The following is a 24979-nucleotide window of genomic DNA, read 5'->3' on the forward strand; positions in this document are numbered from 1 at the left end:
TTCTGGGCTAAAGGCTGAAAATTGAGTGCTGCCATCTACAACTGCTTCTGCACAATTGTCAACAATTAACGTCAAACGTACGTCAAATTTGTTTGATAAATTGCTAAAAAATGACCACTGCTGCGCGGCCCACGTTCGAGCCGGCCCGTGGGGGCCAGGGCCGTAACGAGAAGGACCTCAGTGCCATATCGCGTCAATATTCCAGTCGGGACCTCCCCGGACACACGAAACTGAAATACAGGTACATAACCTCACTTCCATCCCTTGAACTCTAACAAATGTTTTCAGGGAGCACGGCCAGGGCACGGTTGAGGAGATCCGCTCGCGTGATTTCCGCAAAGAGCTCGAGGAGCGTGAGCGGGAGGTCAAGGGGTCTCGGGGAGGGCGTCCGTCCGACCACAAAAGGTTGAAGTTGGACCAAGTGCCTGCGGCCAGTTTGGACGCTGACGATCCCTTGGACGAGGAGGATTCGGACAGTGACGAAAGCGAGGATGACATGGAGTCGCTCTTAGCTGAATTGAACAAGATCAAGAAGGAGCGGGCGATGGAGCAGGCGAAGAAAGAGATTGAGAAGAGGCAGGAGGAGGAGAGGATCCGCATGGAGAATATTTTGAGTGGGAACCCATTGTTGACCCATTATTCGTCCGGGGCGGCCAAGACGGACCACAAGGTGAAGAGGAGGTGGGACGACGATGTGGTTTTTAAAAATTGTGCCAGGTCGGAGCCCGAGAAGAAGACCAATGTGTTCATTAATGATTCCTTGAGATCGGACTTTCATAAAAAGTTCATGGAAAAGTATGTTAAGTAATGATTGGCTCATCTATGTTATTTAATTAGGAGTAATTTAGTCTATTTTGTACAATAAACTTATCGATTAATTATAATTCTCAAAGTAAATAAAGATTAAATTAAAATAAAATGTGTTTTACTTCTTCGTCCTGAACCTCGTAGTCTTCTACAAGTAACATTTATCTAAAATTTGGACTTGAAACCAGTTAAATCTCGTGCTGCAAAAGATTTGTTCGTCATCAATTCATCAAATTTACTGAGGGATTTTTTTTTTATTAAACAATGTCCAACACCAAAATTCTCCTTTTATTATACAGACGGTGGTGTTAGAAGGAACATCATCATACAGACTGTTTGTGGGTTGCGCTCACAAAAGTTAACCACTCGTCAAAAGAAACAACTTTTCTCTTATCACACTGAACAGCTCGTGAAAATCGTGGGAGGAAAAATGTGAAAAAAATTTTTGGATACGGAATTTGTTTCGTCTTCAAATTGACTTTTCATAACGCATTCTTTTAGTGGTTAAAATTTGTGAGCCTAATCTACAAACACTCTGTACGAGTCTGGGTATAGTAATTTTTGTTTTTATTTTATGGGGGCGTTTTATTTTTATTTTAATGTCTTTTTGCCCCGTTCTTGTAGAATCACTTAGTTTGGTTTACTTTCAGAATGTATGACTAGGTATAACATTAATTTTTAAACATAAAGTCAATGTTAGAAATTAGATAACCGCTTTACATTAAACAAATTATTCCTACTAATAAGAAAATAATTCTTAAATAACTGTTCGTCTATATTGATATATTGATTTATCTCCGATAATTTGAATTCATTTTATTTCACCTTTTATTATCCAGCGAAAAGTTTCCAAAGTAATGATTTTATGGCGCAACAATCAAACTTAGAACCCAGTGATTCACTTAAAACTTTATACTTGATGACTTTCGGCGTCATGCGTTTACGACTCGTGAAAGCAATTTTAATAATAATTTTCATTTTCCACAGTACAATCGGAGTAATTCAAATAATCGAATTACTGGTAACTTTCGACGGCAATCAATTGCTACAATACGGACCTTTTTTTCTCGTTAGCTGCTCTGTATGTTTTTTCTATTAACCAACCAGCATATTTTAATTTAACTTTCAGTGCTTAGTAACAATTTCATCCGTCTTTACTGCTGAAAAAATCTTAACCAAGCTATTTATAAAGCTTGCAGTCGCGAGATTTTGGACTCTGACGCGGTTTCCTCCGGAAATCTCCAAAAAAATTGCATTCGAATCAAAAATCGTAACAGGGGCATCTATTATTGCCCTCACAGTAATGTTTTTATTTTCGACAGTGAATGTGCCGTTCTTTGGCGACAAGAATGTCATTTATGGCATTATGCTTCTTCAGAAGAGTTTTGGCAGAACGGCAAAGTTATTTTGTTTTCTCTACTACGGAACTTTACCAATTTTGGCTTACGTTGCTTTTATCAGTGGAGGAGTTCTCATCTATACTTTGATGCACCTAAGGTTCTACATTTTTGTGATCAATCATTATTTGGAGCGAATTGTTCTCCAATACGACCTCGTTATAAGTGACAGTCACAAACTGAGAGATGAGGAATATCAAAAGTCAATTTACGACCAACTTAAAATTTGTATAGGTCGTCACCAGTCTTTTAAAAAGTTTAAACTAAACGAACATACACTTTACGAAGCAAAATGAATTGATTGTTTTTAGGATTGAAAAAAAACTAAATGCCAAACTTCTTCCATACTTATTACTGTTATTATATTTAGGAACTGCTGCGGTTCTTAGCATGCTTTTCAATATTCTCGTCGTAAGTTTCAGAGTTTTTAAACCCGTTTGCCAACAAGTTTTTAGGACGCCAGCAAATTTGGCTATTTTGTGGCAATTGGAGGAATGGTGGTTTCAGTAATTGTACCGTTGTTGTTGGTACATGTGGGACAATGTCTCAAAGACGAAGTAAAACCATTCATTTAACAAAACCATTTATCAATTATTGTTTTTTCGAAGTACGAGAAAATGTTTGCCAACACCTTGAAATTTCCATGGATTGTTTGGAACTCAAGGAATCGGAAAATTTTGTTTATTTTTATCTTGAATCTTCAAAAATCTTTATGCATAGGACAACCGGGGCTTGTTTTGTGCGAATATTCTTTTATTCCATCGGTAAGAAACCTGTAGAAGCCTTCGGAAAAATGACTTGTTTCTCAATGGAGCGGGTTTCAGGTGCTGAGTTTCGTTTGGACATTTTCTACTTTTATAGTACAAGTTGCGTCTAAAAGTAGGTAGACAATCAAATAAAGCCGTAAAGAAGATAACGAGAAGATAATGAGATAATAATAGAACATTGTAAATTCAAAAATAAATAAATGCTGAATTTTTTATAATAGTTTTATTTTCGAGATTTAGGTGAGTTGTAATTGTAAATGTGCTTCAGATGCGCTTTTAATAGTTTGTTAAATAATAAATAGTTCTTTGTAGCTATCGTAGGTAATCAATTGCAATTGGACAAAAATTAAACATGAACAAACATTAACTTAATACCGGCATTAAAAATGGTGGATGCGCCGGGATATTTTTTGTGAAAACGAAACAAACCAAATATTGTTACGGTTTCTGACGTCTTATTTAATTATAAGTCAGAATTCAAAACACCAAATGAGTCTTATTCTGTATATTCAAAAATAAATAAATGCTGAATTTTTTATAATAGTTTTATTTCCGTGATTTAGGTGAGTTATAATAATACGATGTGTACTTATTTTTTTTATAGTAGGTAATTATTTGGTGTTAATTTGTGCTAATACGTTAAAATACTGACGTAAACACCGAAACTGCGGAATAAATCATTTTGCACAGCTAAAAATACTTCATAATAAATATTATTTGTAAAAATGGTAACATACGTTTAATCCCGCGACATAGTTTATAACAAAAGTTGTTGCAAATTTAAATTGAATTGGCTTCAAGCTGTTAGCCAAAACAGTTAAAAGCAACCTTCTGTTTTTATTATTCCAGTTGTACCAGTCTAATTGTATCAGTGTGGAGAAAATACGTTCCGACTGAAACTCTGTGTTACATTTAATTTGTAAAAAATGATATTTACTTCTGATTCGATTGATTGCCCACTCAGAAGGAAACAAGAAGCACAAATTAAAGTAGCAATGCTTAAACAGGCAATCCGCCACAACTGAATCGGAACTCCGTCTAAAACCTATTATCTTTTGTAATATAATTCTTTATTTTTTTTCGAAGACGCACTTCAAGTATCGACAAAACTTGACCTGTTCCCAAAAAGAGACCAGTTATTAGAAATGGTACAATGAAAGGTCCTGCTATTTTAACTGATTCAGCTGTAACACTGAAAATACAAAATCTAAATAGAAAAAAAAACACAAAAATTATCTCACTGAATGATCTCTTGGTGTCTTTTTATACAAAATTTTAGCCTGGCTGTGATCTCTTTCTGGTAGCTTTCGTTGTGCAATAGAGCTATGCTACCTCTGTTCGAGTAGTTGTCTAACTCTTGTATGTACTTATTGAGCATGCACATCTGAAATCTCCAATGTTGTGAGACATATATTACTTGATATGAGTGCGCTGGAACTACGAGACCAAACATATAAATATTTAATTTGTTCAGTATACTAAAAATCCAGTTTTGGTACGGAAATTGTTCACGAAATTTGTACAAATAGAAAATAATTTGCTCATCATTGGCTTGAGGGTAACTAAAGAGAATTACCGCCACAATCACAAACACTGTATTTACGACAGTGAAAATATTCAGAAGCTTTGATTCTCTTTTAATTTTTAGTGCTATTTCTTCTCCGGCTGAATCAATGCTCCAGGGTGATTCAACGCTCATTGCGTCGTCCACTACACCATGTTTAATTATATGGGTGAATAAGATAAGCACAAACTGAAAAAAGTATTGTGACACTCTTCAAAAAACTATTAGGGCTTACATAAGGAAACTGCAACATCAGCCAGCTGTAGGTCCACACTTCAGTTATGTCAAAAGTAGAAAGGCAGTAATAGACTGTAAACCCAAGTAATATTATATTGTAAGAGAGACAGGTTTTTAAAAGAATGTTTATAAACTTTATGTTTAAAAAATCTTGACCCATGATGCGAACAAGTTTTAATGGGTCGTCTAAAACCGTACAAAGTGAATTAATATATTGCTTAGTTTCTAAAATATGTAGTAAACCTTTCATTACTTCTTGCTTACGATAATTCATTGTAAGGCTGTTGTAAACGAATACCGAAATGGCGACTGTTGTAATTGGAACTGATAAATTAGCTTTTAAAACTGCTTTAGATGCGCTTTTAATAGTTTGTTAAATAATAAATAGTTTTCTGTAACTATTGTGCGTAATCAAAAATCAATGAATTGCAAATGGAGCAAAAATTAAACAAACTTTAACTTAATGTCAGCGTTAAAAATGGTGGATGCGCCGGGCAAACGAAAACAAACAAAACATTGTCACGGTTTCTGACGTTTTAATTAATTATTAATCAAAGTGACACCAAATGAATTTAAAATACCAAATTATAATTCTGCGATAATTTGTATAAATTTTTGTTTCCAGCAGTCAGAGCCGAAAGAGTGTCTTCATTTTAAAACCCAGCCAACTTAACTATAGTCATTTGTTAGCAAACTGGTTTTTCGCATAATTTTTAACAAAATGATTAAAGCACTTAGCAAAATCTGGATTCTAGTTTGCAAAGACATAACCCTATGGACACGACAGATCACTTTGGTGATTTATGAAGTTGTTTTCCCCATCCTTTTCTGTTTTTTAATTATTATGCTTAGGCGTAACACTGGATTTATTACTGACTACGAGTCACAAACTTACGAAGCATTTAGTCCAAAACCGGGGACTCTTTGCTCCGGCTACGACAACGAAACAGAAATGTAAGTTGTGTTTTTTGAACGTGCAAAAATTCATATAAGCGCAGCTCTGTGGCATTTTCGCCAACAAGCCCGTTACTGAAGGATATCCTGAAAAATGTGTGCCCCAATGTTAGGGACATCAAAGCTTACCAAACTTCCAATAAACTGAACGAAGCAGTTAAGAACAAAAAATTCGCTTTCGCGTTACAAATGGACGATAAATTATCAGGCGCACGTAATATCAACGATCTTCCTGACGTTATAAATATTTCCTTGCGGTGAGATAAGTCTAGTAATAGCAACCAACAAGACTTTTCCACAGACTGCCATCAGAAGATCACAAATCTCACCAAAAAGCCGAATGGTACACGAATTTGTTGTACCCTCTATTGCTCATCGGTTCTAGGGATTTTGACGATAAATACGCTGGGCCACCAAGTAAAAAGTGCCTAAACTGTGTCACACAGTAACTTAATTTCAATAAACAGGTTACGAGAACAGGGGATTCCTGTATTTGCAAAAACACGTAATCTTGGGTTTTTTGAACAAGACGGCAAACGCTACACCTAATCTTGACATAGAAATGAAACGATTCCCGTATCCAGAATGGACGCAGAACACACTAAATACGAAACAGACGCAGTTGTTTTCAGCAATGATGATGGTTTTGATGTTTATGACCAACGTGAATAATGCGGTCACTGAAGTTGCCACAGAGAAAGAAGCACAGCTCAAAGTACGAACATTTTCTAAAAGAAACCACTAAAGAAGTGCTTTCAAGGAATATATGAAAATTATGGGCCTTTCTGCTTGGTTGCATTGGCTCTCGTGGTTCCTTCGTTATGTTCTAGTGCTAGTCGTCGTAATTATTGCAGCGATTGTGATTTTTAAAGTACAAATTGCCTTAAGGCCGGTGTTTATATACACAGATGGTACAGTTTTATTCGTTCTTTTTCTAATTTTTGGATGTAGCCTTATCACGTACTCCTTTCTGATGAGTACCATTTTCCCAAAAGGTGACTACTGGCTTGGGAATACAGTTTGTATGAAGATATTTTAGCAATTCTTGCCACGATTGTTGCAACGGTCATATACACGGCGGCAGTTTTGGCGGCATTTTCTTTGGTGAACAAGAACGATATTTTACCACAAAACACCAAAATCGCAATGAGTTTTTTTTCCCCAATGGCCATGTTTTTTGCGTTAGTAATTGTGTTTCAGTTTGAAGCAACTGGAGAAGGTAGTAGGGTAGTAACAAAAATAACAATAAAATAGAATCATAGGGAGCCAGTGGAGTAATATGTCTGAAAGCACGTTGGTGGGTGATTTGCCACTGGGTACGATTTTACTAATCATGGTACTTGACACAATTATTTATATGATCATCACTATTTACTTGGAGGCAGTACTGCCAAGCGAATTTGGCGTGGCTAAACCCTGGTACTTCCTTTTCACACCGAACTTTTGGTGTACGAAACCTCAGGAACAAAGTAATATTTTTTCGGAGATTTCGTTTAGTGTAACAACTTCGTAATCAGGAGAGCAGCCGACTCAGGCAAAAGGCGATCAGTTTGAGGAGTTTACCGAAAACCTTCCAGTTGGAATACGAATCAAAAATCTTTCGAAAACTTTCGGGCACAACACCGTGGTCAAAAACCTAGATTTGGAAATGTACGAAGGACATATAACAGTGCTGTTGGGTCATAACGGTGCTGGTAAAACCACCACCATGTCCATGATTTGTGGCATAATTCCGCCCACTAGTGGCACAGCCGTTGTAAACGGTCATGATGTGAGAACCAACGCGCAAAAAGTCCGCGAAAGCATGGGACTGTGTCTCCAACACAACGTTTTGTTTGATAATTTAAGTGTCGAGGAACATGTTGTTCTTTTTTGTAAACTGAAAGGGATGAATGATGGGAAAAAAATCAAGGATGAGGTGAATAGCTACTTGAAAATCTTGGAAATTGAAGATAAGGTAATTAAGGTTTGTTAAAGTCTCTTTAGTTTACCACAGTCAATTAGAGAAAAACGTACTCCAAACGATTATCTGGAGGTATGAAGCGAAAATTAAGCGTAGCGATAGCATTTTGTGGGCAATCAAAGGTGGTGATACTCGATGAACCAACCGCAGGCATGGATCCTTCTGCCAGAAGGACAGTTTGGGAGTTGCTTCAGAAACAGAAAAAAGGTAGCCAAGTAAAATTTGTCCAACAATAATTATATTTATTCAGGACGGACAATTTTACTGACAACGCACTACATGGACGAAGCTGATTTATTGGGTGATCGAATTGCCATAATGACAGTTGGTGAATTACAATGTTGCGGATCTAGTTTTTTCTTAAAAAAGAAATACGGCTCTGGTTATTCGCTAATTTTGGAGATTACACCAAAATGTCACCCGGAATATGTTACGGATATGCTGAGAAAACACATACCATACTTAAAAATCCATGCTCGTATGGGCTCCGAGCTCACGTACATATTGCCTGATAAGGATTCGCGAAAATTTGAAGCATTGTTGTTCGACTTGGAACGCCAGAAGTCCTCCCTGGGCGTGCTGAATTTTGGGATCCAGCAGGCGTCTTTGGAGGAAATCTTTTTAAAGTGGGTTATTTATCAATTTGTATTATTATTATTATTTATATTATTTATAATAACTGCTATAATAATATCCATCTGAAAATAGTCCTAATCCATTATACAATTACTAAAATGTTTTGGTCTTAGAGCAAAAAATGAAAAAAATTGCCTGGTTTTTCGTTTTTTGTCGTTTGAAAGAGAAAGGTTAATTTTTCAATTGAAAACTAAGACAGGAAAAGACAATTAAAAACTCTCTTCCTAATAAATCCTGGCTGGTCTAGTTTGTTGATAAATTAAACATTTGCAGAGTTGGTGCCGAGCATGATAAAGAAATTGCAGAAATGTTCAACAAAAATCAATCACAGGGTTCAGGTATTTATTTCTGTAAAAATATCCAGAGTATAAGTCTTCCATTGAAGTCAGCACGAAGGAAGAGCCAATCAACCTAACCGGTTGCAGTTTGCTGCGAAACCAAATTATGGCAATGCTCCTGAAGAAAAAGTTATCGCTTTTTCGGTCATGGATCCTATTTTTGTTCCAAATAATCCTGCCCCTAATAATAGTAGCAGGCTACACATTAATGTCCATAAGTGAGGGAAATGAAAGCTCGTACCCCTCTCTGAAAATAACGCTAAGTTCCTACAACAATACAGTAACCCTTCTTGAAAAGAACGGTGCCGATGACTTGCTGCCTGACACCTACGTGAAAGCGCTCAAGGACCACACGGTGAAAACCGTGGATAATATCACTAAAGAAATCCTCGACGTGGTATTGAACCCAACAATTTTTGAATCACTATTTCCTCAATTATTTAGGCAAAAAACTTGACGGCTGTAAAGAACCACTACATCGTCGCTGCATCTTTCAACGACACGGCAGCAACAGCTTGGTTCAACGGTGACCCTTACCATGCAGTTCCACTCTCACTAAGCCTTGTTTTAAGCACAATGTACAAGGCAAGGCTTGGCGAGAAAAAATCTGTTACGTTTTTCAACCATCCCCTACCTCCCTCCAATGACGCGCAGGTTAAATTAGCTTTAACAGGACTCAGTTTTTACAATTCCCTTAGCTAGTAGCTTCAGAAAAGAACAAAATGTCCTCGGCGGCTGAAATGGGCGTCATGTTGGGCGTGGGCATAGCTGTGTGCACTTACGTGATGTTTTACATTCGTGAGCGGGTCTGCAAATGCAAACATTTGCAGATGATTTCAGGAGTGAACGTTTTCGTTTTCTGGAGCACTGCTTTCTTTTGTGACCTATTAGCCTGTCTCTCGACTACTATTTTCCTCCTGATCCTCCTAATAGAGTCACCCTTGAGTAGCTTACAAACGGCAGAAATAGGTATCAACTGATCAAAACTTTCACTTATTGAATCCCGGTTTTAGGTCTTGTTGTTTTGTTATTTGTGGGCTACTTTTGCTTTGTTTTACCCTTTATTTACTTGATATCGTACTGCTTTAAAGTACCAGCTATGGGATGCACCATACTGGTGTCACTCTGTATGTATATGGGTAAGTTTAATATTTTGTAGTAACTCAATAATTTTCAATCGCTTACTTAGCAATAATTCCATATATGGCGATGATGATGGCAAAAGCTTACGGTGCGTCAAAATCTACGCTTTCCACCATGTACCGGACTTTTGTAATTGTTCCCTTTTATACCATTGGTAGAGGGATTTCTGATGTGACTTACATCAGCTCGGTGAGAAAGCTTTGCTTAAAAAATAATGAAACCATAGAGCAAGCTTGCGCCCGCAGTACGATTTGTTGCGGTAAGATTTTAACTTTATTAGACCACTTTACATGATTAGATATTCACAGAGACGGACTACTATTCGTTAGAAGCCCCCGGAATCGGGCTAATTGTAGCCGTATCATTCATCATGTGTCTTGTCCTCTTCACGATAATTTTTTTAATCGAATTTGGTTTCTTCAGCTGTCTGTTCGGCAAAATCGTACACTTTACCAAGCGTCCGAATAAAACTGTAATATTGGAAAGTGATGTGCAAGACGAGAATACAAAAATCAAAAACTCCCCAGAGAACGAGTTGAAAAATAATTACTCGGTGATCCTTCGCGATCTCACCAAATATTACGGAGCAAATTTTCTCGCAGTGAACGGCCTCTGCCTGGGCATAAAGCCGTACGAGTGCTTCGGCCTGTTGGGGGTGAACGGTGCCGGCAAAACCACCACTTTCCAAATGATGACCGGCGATTCAAGAATCACTTATGGCAATGCTTGGGTGCACGGCTGGAGCATCAAAACCCACCCAAAGCAGGTGCAAAAGTTTGTCGGTTATTGCCCGCAATTTGACGCCTTACTCGACGACCTCACCGTCAGGGAAACCCTGCTGATGTTCGGCCTCATCAGAGGGATACCTCTCAGCCAGTGTCTCGGCCTGGCTGAGGGCCTGGCCCGTGATTTCGATTTTCTCAAGCATGTTAATAAAAAGGTGAAGCAGCTGAGTGGCGGCAACAAGAGAAAATTGAGCACCGCGCTGGCCTTGATCGGAGACCCTCCGGTGATTTTTCTGGATGAGCCCAGCGCTGGGATGGATCCAGCGACAAAGCGGTTCCTCTGGAACGGCCTTGCGAGGTTGAGAGACAGTGGAAAGTGCATTATTTTGACGTCGCACAGTATGGAAGAGTGCGAGGCTTTGTGCACTAGAATTGCCATTATGGTTAATGGCACTTTCCAGTGTCTTGGATCGACCCAGCGGTTGAAAAGTAAATTTGCTCAAGGGTTCTCGCTTTCGATAAAAATCAAGAGATACGATGATAAAGCGCCCATTGATGAGCAGGTTAAAAATATCGATAACTTCGTTCAGAAATATTTTCCGGGATCGGAACTCAAGGAAAGGTATCAGGAGCTAGTGACTTATCACTTGGTTAATGAAAAAATGTCGCTGTCGCAAATGTTTGGACTTATTGAAGGGTCGAGACGACAGCTTAGCATCGAAGATTACTCTCTGGGGCAGTGCAGTCTGGAACAGGTAACGTCCAGTGGGAAATAAATTCGGACTCAGCTTTCTGTTTTTATTAAAGGTGTTTTTAAGCTTCGCCAAAGAACAAAAGGAGCAGTGACTGATTTTGAAAGTGCAATTTGTAAATTCATTGTAATAAGGTAGACTCTAATAATAAAACCTAATGACACAAAAATTTGGTCTTTTGATACTCGAAAATGTTAGTTACGTGAAATGATTTTCTTCACAAAACACTGAGTTGCGAAAAAATAAATACTCCATTAAAAAACGTGATTTTCTGTTCGTAGGTACAGTGAACACAATTCCAAATTCCACAAAAATGTGTGCTTGGTAAATATTTATTAACGACACGTAGAATACAAGACATTATACGAGTGCACGTAAAGTGTTTAGTGCACTTTTCTTATCCTGCGAAACATTTATTTGAAACTGCCGAAAATTGAAACTGCAGTGTAAACCAATTTCAGAACCTACAAAACTCTGTAGAAAAAATAGCTAAACAACGTTTCATACTTTAACTCCTGTCACATAATTGAGGGCGACATTTACAAACGAAATTTGTAGTGGTTTTAAAGTGTTATTTAAAAAAAAACAAAAACATTTTTTTATTATGGCTATACCAGTCGTACCAGTCTAGTTCCATCAATGTCGTCATAACACGTTCGGACTGAAATTGCGTATTAATATTTGGCAAATAATAAGTATTTTACCTCGGATTCAAGAGCCTGTCCGCTAACGAAAAAATAGCAAGCGCATAAGAAAACTGGAATACCTAAAGCTGCACAATGCCACCAGGGAAGGTGGACCTCTCCTACAAGCTATATTTCCTTTACTTGTAATCAATAATTTAACTTTTTAATAAACATACGTGAAATGCTGATAAAAGCAACCCGGCCACCAAAAGGGCGCCTGTTATTATAAACGGCACAATGTAATTGTCCATCAATCCAACAGCGTTGTTTCTTGCACTGAGAATTGATCCGGTTAGAGTGCAAAGTTAGCAACATTGACTTACTTAATAATTTCTAGATGCCTTTTTATGCACACTGTTAGTCTAAATCTGACTAGCTTCTGATACTCTGTGTCATAAAACAACGCATTTCTATCCATTTTTTTATAACTCCCCAGTCCTTTGAGATATTCATTCAAAAGATATAGCTGAAATTTCAAGTGTTGTGTGACATAAATCGTTTGATATGTGTGCGCTGGAGCTGCCAATATGAGCAGAAGATATATAAGCTTTGATAAACGTGCAAAAACCCAATTTTGGTACGGAAACAATTCCCGAAATTTGCAAAAAATGATGATAACTTGATCGGCGTTGTCCTGAGGAGAAGTCAAAAGTAACACGGCCACAACGGCAGTCGCTGTGGTTACTAAAGTACAAAAAGTATATATTTTTGCTTCTTTTCTTATCTTCAACGCTGTTTCTTGCCCCGCGGAGTCGATTTCCCACAATGGCAGAACGCTCAATATTTGGTCCGCTAGACCATGTTTGAAAATAAGTGTCAATTGTGTAAGCGTAAACTAAAATTGAGACAAACTTTTTAAAACTTTCACAAGTGCTCGACTTACGTAAAGCATTTGCAAAAGTGTGGGAACGAAATTCAAAGTCTGATTTACATCAAAAACAAAAAAGAGGTGGTAAATTATGTACGCCCAGATTATCATAGAGTAACATACAGAGATCTTTAAAACGCTTTTAACGATATTCACGTAAAATACGTTCTGTCCCAAGAAACGGACAATTCTTAATACGTCATCTATAATTTTGAAAAATAGAAATCGAAAATTGATTTTTGATGACTTACTTTTCATCGGACTTGGGTTCCGATAATCCATCGTCGTCTCGATTGTGACACGAATGCAAGAGTTCAGCGTAATAGGAATTTAATTGGGGATGACGATTTTGTTCAGTAAATGCACTTTTAATGGGAGTAAGTTTACATCGTTTTCAAGCAAGATTATAAATTAATAAGTACTTTCTACGTTCACTTGTAAGCAAACTATTTATTATTCATTAACGTCTTCCTCCTTGGCGTCGTCCATGGGGGACGTCGCCTTATCGACAATATCCTCTCCACCTTCGTCACCTTCCTCTTCCTCCTCCTCCTCCATTTCCGTGGCCTTTTCTTCGGTAAGTTGTCGTCCATCAGCGTTATCCTCCGACGCTTGTTCCTCTAAGTCATTTTCTTCTTTAATATCCCCTTGTAGAAGTTTCTCCTCGTGTGCTTCCACAACTGCAACAAATTTGCTCTTTGTCTTCTTTTTCGGTTTTTTCTTGATTTCCATGATAATATCTTCCGGAATATCGTAAGTCGGCGGGAAAAAAAGCTGTGCTTCTTCTGCCCCTTGAACCGTGTCTAAACTGATATACGACGGTCCCAAATCGTAAAAACTTTCAAAGCAGTCGTCGGATTTGGCAAGTTGTACAACGATTTTCTCCTCACTGAAAGTGGCAAGAAAACAATTGTAAACACTACAAAATAAATATTACTAAGTCGGAGGCGTTGTTTGTTTTTCAAACTTGTCCACAGTTTTGGTAATCAACTGGGCACTGCCTGGTGTATGGTTTGAGAAAAAACCGTATTTCATAATCGCGGAGGGAAACTGGTTCCCCAGTTCCATAACTTCCTTGTATTTGAAAGCATCGTAGGCTATGATTACGTGGGGTGGCGTCGGTTCCACCTCAGGAAGTTTGTAAGGTCCCGAAATATTCGGAAACAACCATTTCAGACCCATTGCCTTACACAACGAGTTAGTAGGAGCCCAAATTCCAGGCAATTCGACATTATCTTTCGTTGTTATCAGTTTTCGATAAGGACAATTTTCGTCACCCGGTGGTTTGCGATGGTTGCCATAAACCATTTGTGCCACAACGTCGTCAATGGTGTTTGGCAAATTCTCAGAACTGCGTTTCATCAAAAGCGCCATGGATGGTTTCTTGAACAGTTCTTCATTTTGGAATTGTTCCACTTCTTCCTCGGCGAAAAATAGCATCTCTTCCAAGGCGATTTCGCTAACATGTACGAGCTGCATGCGAAAAAAAATTGTGTAAACCACAATGCGTAAGAATTTATTTAAAACAACATCAAATACATTTAAGGCGGACTTTCGGCATTTGGTGCCTCTGTAGTTTCAGCCGGTGGAGGAGCCTCAGTTTCAGGAACATTTTCAGGTTGGTCTGGTGGTGAAGCCTCGGGTTCTACAACCACAGACGGTTCCGTCTCGGGTGGAACTCCTTCAGCTGGAGGAGCCTCTCCTTCAGCGGGAGGAACTTCTCCTACAAGCGGAGCACCTTCTTCGGCTACTGCAACTGCTTCGGCACCCTCTTCCGGCACGCCTTCGACAATTTCACCTTCCTCAAGTGCTACAACCTGACTTCCTTCTATATCTTGATCCAGAACCGACGCTTGTTCCGATTTGGATTTTGGCGTCGCTGGAACCTCCTTTTGTTCTTCAATTTCTTCTTCTTCCGGAGGTTCATCGTAATCATCACCAAAGAACAACCGACACTCCCTTTCACCCTCTTTGATGTTTGGACTGATGTAGAGCGGCTTAAGCTGTGCGAAAGCCAAAACACACTCGCTTTTCTTTTTCGCCAGTTGGATCACCATTTTTTCGTTTCTGGTTGAAGGTTTTAATAACTTTACGGAATTAACACAAACTTACGGCGTTCTATCGGGAGATCTTTCATATTTGTAAATTGATTTCGCGACTAGTTTTGCCTCCTCGGGCCTTTCGCTTGTAAAGAACCCGTAGCGAATCACCTGGTCGCTGTATTTCTCCATAAAGCTCGCAATTTCGTGCCTTCGCATTGCTTCAAACACGACGGCATAGTGGGGAGGTGTGGGCTCCGGTTCTGGTATAAGATAATGTTCGGTGAGCTTGTGGAAAAACAGCCTCAAGGCTGTGGCTTTGATCAGCTCGTTTTCAGGCGCCCAAACTCCCACACTTTCACGTGCTGTCTTTTCGTGGACTTCCTCCTCGGAAGGTTCAGGTAATTTTGCTAGGACTCGAGCTGGACAGTCCGAACTTCCTGGTGGCTTTTTGCTGGGACCGTACAGAATTTGTAGGATTAGTTCATCGGTCGGTTCTTCGACGTCTCTAGCTGGGATCGGTTTGACTTGCAAGATCATGCAAGTGTTATTCAACAGTTCTTCAAGCGCTTCTTCGGGAAACGGCATTTCGCCAAAATAAAACAACTCGTCCAGAATTTGCTCCGTAAGGTCCACCTTACCAAGGGTTAAATTCGGCGATGGTTTTTATGATACTTACTTTCTCTGTTTGGCTTATAGTCAAACCAGCCTCGCCCAGGAGGTCTCCGAACGCCTCCTGGTAGCTAGTTTTCGCGTGCGGAAAAATCAATATGATGCCCATGTGCTGTAAAGTTTCCAAAATCTTGTGACACTCGGCCGTGCGTCTCTCAAACAGTTCTTTGGCGGCTTTCGCCTCCTCCTTCTCTTTCGCCGCTCTTCTCTGCCGTTCTACAACATCCAGCCGCTCCCGTTCTTCCTCAGTGATGTCGCTTATTTCATTTTGGACTCTGTCACGACGTCCCTGTCGTGCTTCGTTTTCTTTGCGGAGTTCTTCAGTTATTAAACGAGTCAATTTAGGAGCGTTGGCTCCGAACATGAAATTAACCATTTTTCCGTTCTAAAATTTACTTTTTGCAAGTTTACTTCAACTGCTTCAAATATTTACGATAATGAACATCCAAGTGGGTTCGCTCTTGTTGCGGAAACGTTCTAGAGCCGTTATTTTGTCGGCTTTTGCCTACGATTTTTACAAGTTTACTGAATTAAAGGAGAAACGCTTTTTTACTATAGCTAGTTGAAGCACGTCGCCTCCAATCTCGAGTTTTAGTTTTTTTAAAGTTGCGGTCATTCCGGAGCAAGGGCCGCACCATTCAGAATAGACGTCAACAACTACAATTTACGTTATTTTCAGTTGTTGCGTTTGGAAAATTACCAATAAGTCCGTCACGTTGTAAGAGTTTTTCCCAGTCTTCGTCGTTATTTACCTCAGTTTGTAACTGGATTGCTTGACCCTTCTTGGCCATTATTTACGCTAATTATGTCAGGAACTTTGATTATGACTTGATTTGTCAAAGTTGCTAAGAGTTGTTTGCTACTATTGATTAAATAACACGTTGTTGGTATGATGGTAGAATATTGCAGGTGATTGTAGTGACTTATTTTCATTTCGTAGTTTGATGAGTGTGAGTATTTGTGGTAAAAATATGTTTCTGGGGGAAAATTAAGGACTTCGACATCGACATATATATTTATTTATCAAGAACGGAAACGATTCTGACACACCTGTATATCAAAATACTCAACTCAATAAATAGTTCGTATTTATTTTTGCTTATCACTCTCGACAGTGGCAGTCACTGTGATTACACGTAGTTCCACACCTCAAAATGAACACTACCGACGTGGTGGACGCCGTCGACACGGCCCCTTCGGCCAAAATCACCATCACATACCCAGGGGGCAGAACAGTGGAATTCGGCAAAGAGCTCAAGCCCGAAGAAGTCAAAGACGAGCCCCAGGTATGCTGGGACGCCGCCCCTGACAAGTACTACACCCTCCTCATGTTCGATCCGGACGCCCCCAGCAGAATGGAGCCCAAAATTGCGGACGTGAAGCACTGGTTAGTGGTGAATATTCAAGGGTGTGAAGTGAAAACTGGAGAAGTGATTGCGGAGTATATGGGGTCAGGAGCGCCGCAAGGGACCGGCTTGCACAGATACATTTTTCTAGTGTTCGAACAGAAAGGAAAAATGCAATTCAAGGAACCCAAAAGTGGCAAACTGGACAAAGAGCACCGCATTAGCTGGTCGATGAGGAAGTTTAGAAGGGAGAATGAGTTAGGGGAAGCGTATGCTGGGAATTATTTCGTCGCTCAGTGGAGTCCGTTTGTTGACGAGTGGCGGAAGCAATGGGAAATGGCTGCTAATAGTAGGGGGAACTAATGTATCTAATTAATTTATCGACCAATGTTACTTCAATAAATGTTGTATGTATTTTTTTCGCAACTTTTTAAATAAACAAGATTTGAATCTAAGAAATGTAATGCAATCCAGTTGATTCTTCGTATCTTATCTATTTCTAATTAATCGTTTAGATCTAGTCTCATGATTCATCACCTATCCCTCATCATCAGGCTCTTTCAGTAAATTATTTTTTAAGTGCATAAAACGTAAACTGGTTTGGTATTAAAATGTTAGATTTTTCCGACTTTCGACTATTTTCCGTACTCTGAATTTATGTGTCTATCAAGTTTGGTATCTTTGGAAAGCTCTTTCTATTCTCTTTCTTTTGCAAACAAGATCATTTATTATTAGTCTGTGACTGATGCAAAATTTGTCAAAAACGCATTATTTCCGTTGATAACTTGAAACTGTTACGAATTCTGTGGTTTTGTCGACATCAATCGATTTCCCGGAAGTATGTAAGACAATCTGCTTGAAAATATCTCCAAATTGTCGGCTTCGTAACATATTATTTTTAAAGTGTCTTACGAGCAATGCACTTTCATTTAAAAATTTTTTAAACGCTTGCTATAATAGAACTTTTTATACTATAGAGAAAATGAACAATGAAGTTAGAAAACGAATTCATAAAAATTAAACCACCCGCTATTTCTCAAATTGGTGAAACTTTGTGGTTTAATGTAGTTCATGTTAATGTTACCTTCAGGGCCTGGCTTATTAGAAAATGATGCTATTGTAAACCGGCCCTTAATCTTTCAGTTGGAGGTGTAAAATAAAACGCAAACATTGTAGAAAATAGACAAATGTCTTTATTAATTACAATTACACTATAAAATTCCGTACTAACAATAAATATATTGATCTATAGAGTACACAACTGTGGAAACAGAGAGTAGAAAATGTTCTAAACCTTTAATATTTTACACTTTTTACTTAGTATCTTACGATATGTATCACAATACACTTTGATTCAAATTCTGCTTTGATCATTACAGAATCGTTAAATATTTTTTGTATTCAATATTAGTCTTGTGTTTTATCACTTTATTTGATCACAAAATCGTATAATAATTGAAAAGACTTATCTCAACGCTCTGTAAGAGAGTCCTTTGTTTTGAATTGAATAGTGATCAGGTAACTGAAACAAAAAATATTTAACTATTCTCATCCTTTTCATTCTTCCGTGTTGTCACTTACTGGTGCCCCGATCCTCGACAAATATCGGTTCCTAATTTCAAAATCTGAACTCGGTTGTAAATTATCATTGTCGTTACTTGAACTCGCTTCAGACGATAAGAGTCTTTGTTTCTCCGCGTCTGCGGCGCTTCTTCAAACAAACGGTAACAATAACAAATAAATCAGTTTTACGAAATACTTACGATAGCCTCTCTTGATGCGCTACCCGATTTCCGGGAGTCATGTTCAGGACACCTCTTTGGTACATGTCAACCAACCATAAAACAAGAGTGAACACTAAGGCGACTAAAAATTTAATGTTATTTACGAATTTCGCCGTGTTTTCAATACCTATTAGTGTGCAAATGAAGAACACTTCAAGCCAGATGTAGCCGTAGGTGTCTTTGATGTGCCCAGCCACTATTGTAAACACGGCCAGGCCAAGATTTTGAATAGCTTGACAACTAAAATGATGTTAAACAAGGAAATGAAATAAGTTGGGACTCACACTCCGTAAGCTGTTCCTAACTGATACTCGGGAATTATCAAAGAGACCAAAGGCCATAAACTACTGGCCAAGCATGCGTATGCAAGCCCCAAGATAACCTAAACCAAATATTTGAGAGCCGAATCAATTAATTTTGCACGAATTACCATTCCAACGTAGGCGTTGACGTCGGTAAAGGCCCACAAGGTGTGTGACCCTATCGTCACTGAAATTGCCACAACGATCCATAAAATATTTTTGCCAACTTTGTCGATAAAAAGGCCCACGAGGGGCGAAGCCACTCCTGATATCAAGTAAATGAGACTATTAATCGTGTTCGCCTCTTGTTTCGACATGTGGAATTTTTTAATAAATAGGTCTCTAAAAGTATTGGTTTATTTAAATTTGCCACCGTCACTGTGGAGGGTAATTGGCCTCCCCTCCCCAGTGCCGCTGATTTGATTGGCTCGTTTGAATTACTTACTCTCCAAGGGCGATAAAGGGAAATATAGCGACGTAATAAGAAACACAGATCACGGCAATAAGCCAAAAGGTGAATTTAAACTCAATAACGTCGGTAAATCGAACAACTTCAGGGTTTGTGGTTTCGTGTCGTCTTAACAGATTTTCCGCCCGCTTGTCCATAAAACCCAAAACTAGGGCACAAAGCATGGAGAACAGACAGGTCGAAGTGGCCACAAATAAAACAATTCCTAGCAATTCCGTCCCTTTGTACTCCTTATTAACCCACTGGTAAATCGATTCCATCACGAGAAAATTCACAGTGCTACCAATCCGCGCAAAACTCAACTGCAGCCCAAAAACCATGTTAAGTTCTTTGCCTTTGAACCACAACACGGCGTAATTATTTTGTGCGACTGCTAGCGACTCAGCCCCTATGCTACAAGAATTGGGGCGTTTGATATTATTATGTTACTATTATACTATTACCCAAAAATAAATCTGCCCATGATCATTATCCAAAAAACGTCAAACAGCGCCCCGCTGGCGAAAATAATTTGCCCCAACAACGTGAGGCCCGAATAAATATTGGTGCCGAGACGAATTCCGAAAACTCGGTCAATTAGAAAGCCTCCAACGAAACATAGCACAACGTTTGGCCAAGAGTACATCGAGTAAAGTAGGGAATATTGAGTTGTGGTTATATTTAAGGTTTTTTCGATGTGGCCTTCTAAAGCTGCAGGGTTGTCGTAACAGAAATAGGAACCTATAACGCAAAACCGTGTTGTTAAACAAAGACAGGGAAAGTGTGTTAAATTTAATCGTTGTTCAGTCAAAGTTCAGCCAAACAATGAAATAAACAAACACGAAATCGGATAAGAACGCAATAATAAACGTGATCGAATGGGGGCTCTTTTTGTATTTTTGACAATCAGCTGTCACAATGACACTTGCCTAGCCTAAAAAATCACTCACCAAAACCGAGGAAGCACATGAAAATTAGGGCTATAAAGCGGTGCAGCCTGCCCCTGGGGTCACAGCAGCTGTAGTAACATCCCGAATTTCCTCCTTCCTCAGCAGTGGAGGAATTTATTGTGTCGTCTGCTTCTTGTATGTTGGGTCCACCCTCCATTTTCGTGGGGTTGTTCAATGAAATAGAAACACACTTACTCGTAGTCCAATTTAATTTAATCCAACACTGGTATTCATGCTGACACCCCCCAAATAACCTCTTTTGTGTTTCACTTGGGAGACACGGACGACCTTCTGAAAGTGATAATGTCGCGGTTTATTGTCTCAAATGTTTCGCACAAATCATAATCATAGCGAGATATGGTGATATTATAATGGTATTATCGCATAACACAATTTTTATTATTTATTTATTCCTTTTTATTGACATAATTTTGAGTGTTTGGATACTTTTTTGTTGTTTGGTTGGTGGACCTCCAGTACAAGTGTAGGCGCCGGACGTTCATTGTTTGAATTAAGGAAAAAAGCTAAAGTTTTTTGGTCATTATTTAGCTTGTTTCTCCACAATTATTCATATGATTATCGAACTTGCACTCTTTGATAAACATTACAGTTTTCCCAGGTGTTTTATCACACATTTGCGCATGTATAGCTTGTAAACGAATCATTTTAACAAATACACTCCTTTTTTTTATTAGACTTTGAGTATACATAGCCCATTGTGTACAGTTAAAGTAAAAAATAGAATAGGCTCCTCACTTTCCTTACCAACAATTTTCAAACAATTTTTCGGTTTTAGTATTAAGTTTAGGCCACTCTTAATAGTGCAGTCTCGAATTGTGGGTCATCTACATTTTTATCTTACAGCTTAGAGCACTATCTCAAGTGTTTAAATTAAAAATAACTTGTTGCATAGAGTTGCTGTTGTATTTGTTAATACTAGAAATAAACATTCTGACCAAGGACGACGACTTATTGATTCACCTATCTCACTTATCTCCCACCTGTGAACGTTGTACTATAGTACTAGCATTAGAAACCTCAAACAAAAAATTATGGACACTGACGGCCTGGTCCCATCCATTCTCCCCGAAATTCCCTCATCTCAAATAACCATCATCTACCCGAAGAAGACCGTAGACCTCGGCCAAGAATTCGCTCCTCAAGACGTGCGGGAGCAGCCCCAAGTGCACTGGGAGGCCGACCCTGAGAAGTACTATACTTTGGTAATGACCGACCCCGATGCCCCCAGTCGAAGATGTCCTTTTGTGGCAGAAGTCATCCACTGGTTGGTTGGCAATATAAAAGGATGCGATATGAGCACGGGTGAGGTCATTGCCGAGTACCGAGGAGCAGGACCTCCCCGAGGTACCGGCCTGCATCGCTACCTCTTCATGGTCTTCGAACACGAACAAGCTGTGACTTTCGACGAGGTCAGGATGCCCAAAGAGGGCTCCAGACGACACAGATTGAGGTTTTCGACGGAAAATTTTCGAAAAAAGTACAATTTTGAGAGGATTTTTGCTTGGAATTTTTTCAAGGCTCAGTGGCAGCAAGATCCAAATGCGCGGACATGTGTTTGTATGTGATTTTTTAAATGTGTATCTACGTACAAATTAATAATAAAGATTTTGGTATTTTTTGCTTGTCATTTTCGTGTTACATTCATGATTGTTGGCACGACATGCCGAGATGATAGATAATAGAAGTGTTCTTGTCATAAAAATTCAAAGAAATGGGTCATAAACGCGATCTCATCTTGTTATAATAACTAAGATATGTTAAAAATGAGAAAGGTTCAAGACAAAATACGACAAGGTTCAGTAATTGTATGATTGTCATGTTTATTATTAATTGTTTAAAAATCGCTTTATTATTGAAAAGTACTGTAAACAATAGTGTTATAAGGAACTGCTTTGATTTTGAGTCACTGCGCTCTAATAAATAAAAATTGATTTTTTAGTGTGGAAAGTAGATAATCAAAGTGTGTTATTTAGTACTTCCTCGAACATAATATTCCATCATGAGTTTATCAACAATTATAAAACATTTAAAAAGGACTGTTTTAATTTCGTATTTGTCCCAGTTATTTTTTATTACAATTTTGATTTTGAAACAAACTACAGACCATATATGGCTACAGACTCATAAGTGTAGAGATGCAAAAAAATTTGCAATAATTTGCCTACAAAGCTCACGAAATGGTTGCTTTGGTTAAAAAAGTTTTTCCTATGTTCAATAACTAGATAATTTTTGCCATGACAACTTTACAAGAAAACTGAATTAGTATCTAATTAAACGTTAAAAATACGTATTATTAATTATTCAGTTTCATTTAAATTATTTACTGGTTTTTATATCCAAATTCCCTTTTGATAAGCTTTATTTTCTGAAAAAAAAAGACTACACAGAACAGGATGAAACTTATTACTTAAAAAAATGTTTGTTGTAAAAGATATGTGTTCTTTGAGAAAAGAAAAAAATTATTAAGGACTTATCAAGTAACCGACAGTTATGTGTGCATTGCAAAGATATTTAAAAAAAGTCAGTAATTTTTTCTAGGTACAGACAGAGATCCTTTTGATAGGATTTGATTTTTGAAGAAGCAAATTATCGAAAAATTTATAATTGTTGATAATATAATTAATAATATACCTAAGTATCTTATATTTAATCTTCAGTCTCCGCAAAATTACAAACACTAAACAAAAATTAAAAAAAAAATTGGTAAATATTTTCGGCGAATATAATTCTCGAAATCCAACCGAATTCTCAATAATGATAAGGATGTATCACTGAAGCGTCAACACGACTCTTCATATCTACCAAAAATTAAAAAAAAATACTTGCACTCGTTAAGTTAATCGTTTCAACTGCTTCAATATAAAAATTAAGCGCCAATAAAATTTGAACACGTTATCACTCCTGACGTCTGAAGCTGCTCAAGTCTTAACATGAATGTGCGATAAATTGTGGCGTCTGTTATCTGTAATAACGTACGATGCAAACTTTTACAGCAAAAGTTCTCTTGCATTTTAAAAAGCCTTTTACGCTGGAAATGGAATGACATCTTCTAGGTCCAAAAGTAGATCCGGTTTGAGGTCTACGTCGAGTCCGAACTTCGAATCAGTTTTTTATTTATTGCATTTTGATTATAAAGTTTCAGACATAACAATTCCGTTAATTAATAAAGTAATTGACTTAAAACGTTTCTGTTTACTACTTATACTACAAAATTATCGATATCTTTCCTTCCGTATCTATTTACCTACACAGATTAAACCACGTCTTCGGATCTCGTCCAAAAATGATAAATTTTTTTCGCTTTAAAGAAGCCAAATTCTTTTGGAATGGATCATTTCACCTTGTTACTTGTTTTCGCAACTTTTTTAGTTTCACAAGAAGAAGAAGAAATTAAACTGGAAATGGTTTAAGTCGTTTCATTTTCCTTGTTTATTTTTCGGATAAAAATAGAGTGCAATCCAGAGGGCAATTAATTAATTAATTAATTATCCTTTTGATAATTTGTTAGGTACTTTCTATCTGGTTGTTATCTGGTTATCATTTAACCAAACACTCTTGTAACTCCATGTGATAAAAGTCGTGCTTTACAATGGTATAAGGATACTTTAGGGACGATTATAAATTATGATAAATTCTTGACCTGAATCGCTAAAAATCCAAAAAGATACATAATTTCTAATCGCCGATGTTGCCAAAGTTCAATAAACTCGTCACGAGTTTTGACCTCAACCAAAGTCATCCACTTTCATTATTATTTCCGCAACACCTTCAGAGTGTTACACAGAAATCAAGTTCCATCATTATCAGTTGAAAAATGGTGCCAAAATATCCACTTTTAACTACAATATTTGCTTTTGTCGCGCTAGTATCATCTCATGACCATCACGCTCAGATTAAAAAGGTACTTACTTTTCCCCACCGAATGATTCCTGCTTTAATTATCATTAACATTCAGCATTGTTAAGGTCAGCGCTTATCAGTTCGCCGATTCCCGTTAACTATCTATTATTAAACATTGTTTACGTCCCAGCACATGGAGTCCGACGGCATAGTCCCCCAAATCCTTGCTGACGCTCCGCCAGCCCACCTCTTCGTCACCTACCCCAACGGTAAGAAGGTCCACCTGGGCGAAGAGCTCACCCCTTCGGAGGTGAAAGACGAACCCCAAGTGAAATGGGACGCCGCCTCCACCAAATACTACACCCTGGTCATGTTCGATCCTGATGCACCCTCGAGGAGCGACCCCTCGTTCGCCGATGTCAAACACTGGCTCGTGGGGAACATCCAAGGGGGCGATGTTAGCACTGGTGATGTTATTGCCGAGTATTTCGGGTCAGGGCCGCCAAAGGACACGGGCTTGCACAGATATATCTTCCTGGTGTATGAGCAAAAGGAGAGACTGACTTTTGACGAGCCGAGGAGTTTGAAGCTGTCGAGGGCTCACAGGTTGAAGTGGTCGCTGAAGGAGTTTGTGAAGAAGTACAACTTGGGGGCGGCTGTCGCCGGGGATTATTTCAAGGCCAAGTGGGAGCCTTATGTCGACGAGAGGAATAAAAATGTTACGAATAATTAGTTTGTTT

General features: G+C 38.4%; 7 protein-coding genes, 1 long non-coding RNA gene and 1 other non-coding gene across 12 annotated transcripts; 6 read left to right on the forward strand and 3 right to left on the reverse strand.

Moving 5' to 3' along the window:
- The first annotated feature begins 40 nt into the window (after positions 1-40).
- Positions 41-919, forward strand: c12.1. The gene is made up of 2 exons (XM_967660.4): positions 41-241; positions 289-919. Exons 1-2 carry the CDS (start codon positions 111-113, stop codon positions 806-808), a joined length of 651 nt encoding a protein of 216 aa, XP_972753.1. The 5' UTR covers positions 41-110; the 3' UTR covers positions 809-919.
- A 1033-nt stretch (positions 920-1952) lies between these two features.
- On the forward strand, positions 1953-3139 carry LOC135266384 (uncharacterized). Its single transcript, XR_010334400.1, has 5 exons — positions 1953-2460; positions 2516-2615; positions 2660-2761; positions 2813-2968; positions 3029-3139. It is a non-coding gene; the product is annotated as an uncharacterized LOC135266384 (long non-coding RNA).
- A 575-nt stretch (positions 3140-3714) lies between these two features.
- On the reverse strand, positions 3715-4916 carry LOC107397965 (hypothetical protein). The gene is made up of 5 exons (XR_010334421.1): positions 4771-4916; positions 4213-4724; positions 4064-4163; positions 3909-4016; positions 3715-3864 (listed from the first exon to the last, which is right to left on the reverse strand). It is a non-coding gene; the product is annotated as a hypothetical protein (transcript).
- A 399-nt stretch (positions 4917-5315) lies between these two features.
- On the forward strand, positions 5316-11447 carry LOC661463 (phospholipid-transporting ATPase ABCA1). Of its 3 annotated transcripts, XM_064356815.1 has the most exons (19): positions 5470-5580; positions 5625-5726; positions 5771-5983; positions 6028-6143; positions 6194-6441; positions 6487-6721; positions 6766-6945; positions 6989-7195; positions 7244-7683; positions 7731-7896; positions 7940-8315; positions 8599-8663; positions 8711-9060; positions 9108-9317; positions 9362-9632; positions 9677-9802; positions 9853-10065; positions 10115-11286; positions 11339-11447. In XM_064356815.1, exons 1-19 carry the CDS (start codon positions 5576-5578, stop codon positions 11375-11377), a joined length of 4734 nt encoding a protein of 1577 aa, XP_064212885.1. In that variant the 5' UTR covers positions 5470-5575; the 3' UTR covers positions 11378-11447. The 3 variants fall into 3 exon arrangements, with proteins under 3 accessions (XP_008193592.2, XP_064212884.1, XP_064212885.1); XM_008195370.3 differs by having other exon boundaries at positions 5316-5726; XM_064356814.1 differs by having other exon boundaries at positions 5316-5726; positions 8711-9057.
- Positions 11448-11585: 138 nt separating this feature from the next.
- Positions 11586-16450, reverse strand: LOC103313064 (fibrous sheath CABYR-binding protein-like). Of its 2 annotated transcripts, XR_010334282.1 has the most exons (12): positions 16249-16450; positions 16102-16205; positions 15982-16053; positions 15556-15933; positions 13775-14310; positions 13089-13726; positions 12853-13040; positions 12293-12804; positions 12146-12245; positions 11988-12095; positions 11791-11944; positions 11586-11747 (listed from the first exon to the last, which is right to left on the reverse strand). XR_010334282.1 is itself a non-coding variant. In XM_015980642.2 (6 exons), the coding sequence occupies exons 1-6, from the start codon at positions 16337-16339 to the stop codon at positions 14379-14381; spliced, it is 1734 nt and encodes a 577-aa protein (XP_015836128.1). In that variant the 5' UTR covers positions 16340-16423; the 3' UTR covers positions 14349-14378. The 2 variants fall into 2 exon arrangements, 1 of the variants encoding a protein (XP_015836128.1); XM_015980642.2 differs by lacking the exons at positions 11586-11747; positions 11791-11944; positions 11988-12095; ... (3 more) ...; positions 13089-13726; positions 13775-14310 and adding exons at positions 14349-14904; positions 14950-15512 and having other exon boundaries at positions 16249-16423.
- A 34-nt stretch (positions 16451-16484) lies between these two features.
- Positions 16485-17358, forward strand: LOC661323 (protein D3). Its single transcript, XM_967487.4, has one exon. It carries the CDS (start codon positions 16703-16705, stop codon positions 17255-17257), a length of 555 nt encoding a protein of 184 aa, XP_972580.1. The 5' UTR covers positions 16485-16702; the 3' UTR covers positions 17258-17358.
- A 706-nt stretch (positions 17359-18064) lies between these two features.
- Positions 18065-20831, reverse strand: LOC661261 (major facilitator superfamily domain-containing protein 1). Its single transcript, XM_967433.4, has 9 exons — positions 20379-20831; positions 19893-20169; positions 19426-19842; positions 19109-19322; positions 18963-19060; positions 18806-18918; positions 18658-18760; positions 18476-18605; positions 18065-18416 (listed from the first exon to the last, which is right to left on the reverse strand). Exons 1-9 carry the CDS (start codon positions 20533-20535, stop codon positions 18360-18362), a joined length of 1566 nt encoding a protein of 521 aa, XP_972526.2. The 5' UTR covers positions 20536-20831; the 3' UTR covers positions 18065-18359.
- A 498-nt stretch (positions 20832-21329) lies between these two features.
- Positions 21330-22017, forward strand: LOC661210 (protein D2). Its single transcript, XM_967385.4, has one exon. The coding sequence runs from the start codon at positions 21431-21433 to the stop codon at positions 21962-21964; it is 534 nt and encodes a 177-aa protein (XP_972478.1). The 5' UTR covers positions 21330-21430; the 3' UTR covers positions 21965-22017.
- Positions 22018-24137: 2120 nt separating this feature from the next.
- Positions 24138-24972, forward strand: LOC661152 (protein D3). The gene is made up of 2 exons (XM_967333.4): positions 24138-24300; positions 24430-24972. Exons 1-2 carry the CDS (start codon positions 24214-24216, stop codon positions 24970-24972), a joined length of 630 nt encoding a protein of 209 aa, XP_972426.2. The 5' UTR covers positions 24138-24213.
- Positions 24973-24979: the final 7 nt, after the last annotated feature.

This window comes from Tribolium castaneum, chromosome 5 (genome assembly GCF_031307605.1).
Source record: "Tribolium castaneum strain GA2 chromosome 5, icTriCast1.1, whole genome shotgun sequence".
Classification (NCBI taxonomy): domain Eukaryota; kingdom Metazoa; phylum Arthropoda; class Insecta; order Coleoptera; family Tenebrionidae; genus Tribolium; species Tribolium castaneum.

Coding starts and splice junctions, on each gene's coding strand:
- c12.1 (XM_967660.4), top strand. CDS start 111: ATGACCACTGCTGCGCGGCCCACGTTCGAGCCGGCCCGTGGGGGCCAG. Junction 242..288: donor CACACGAAACTGAAATACAG/GTACATAACCTC, acceptor AAATGTTTTCAG/GGAGCACGGCCAGGGCACGG.
- LOC661463 (XM_008195370.3), top strand. CDS start 5,494: ATGATTAAAGCACTTAGCAAAATCTGGATTCTAGTTTGCAAAGACATA. Junction 6,144..6,193: donor TAAATACGCTGGGCCACCAA/GTAAAAAGTGCC, acceptor TTCAATAAACAG/GTTACGAGAACAGGGGATTC. Junction 7,684..7,730: donor TCTTGGAAATTGAAGATAAG/GTAATTAAGGTT, acceptor ACAGTCAATTAG/AGAAAAACGTACTCCAAACG.
- LOC103313064 (XM_015980642.2), bottom strand. CDS start 16,339: ATGGCCAAGAAGGGTCAAGCAATCCAGTTACAAACTGAGGTAAATAAC. Junction 16,206..16,248: donor ACAACGTGACGGACTTATTG/GTAATTTTCCAA, acceptor CGTAAATTGTAG/TTGTTGACGTCTATTCTGAA. Junction 14,905..14,949: donor AGATCTCCCGATAGAACGCC/GTAAGTTTGTGT, acceptor ACCTTCAACCAG/AAACGAAAAAATGGTGATCC.
- LOC661323 (XM_967487.4), top strand. CDS start 16,703: ATGAACACTACCGACGTGGTGGACGCCGTCGACACGGCCCCTTCGGCC.
- LOC661261 (XM_967433.4), bottom strand. CDS start 20,535: ATGGAGGGTGGACCCAACATACAAGAAGCAGACGACACAATAAATTCC. Junction 19,843..19,892: donor ATGGGCAGATTTATTTTTGG/GTAATAGTATAA, acceptor CAATTCTTGTAG/CATAGGGGCTGAGTCGCTAG. Junction 18,417..18,475: donor TGTCGAGGATCGGGGCACCA/GTAAGTGACAAC, acceptor TTTTTGTTTCAG/TTACCTGATCACTATTCAAT.
- LOC661210 (XM_967385.4), top strand. CDS start 21,431: ATGGACACTGACGGCCTGGTCCCATCCATTCTCCCCGAAATTCCCTCA.
- LOC661152 (XM_967333.4), top strand. CDS start 24,214: ATGGTGCCAAAATATCCACTTTTAACTACAATATTTGCTTTTGTCGCG. Junction 24,301..24,429: donor ATCACGCTCAGATTAAAAAG/GTACTTACTTTT, acceptor TTTACGTCCCAG/CACATGGAGTCCGACGGCAT.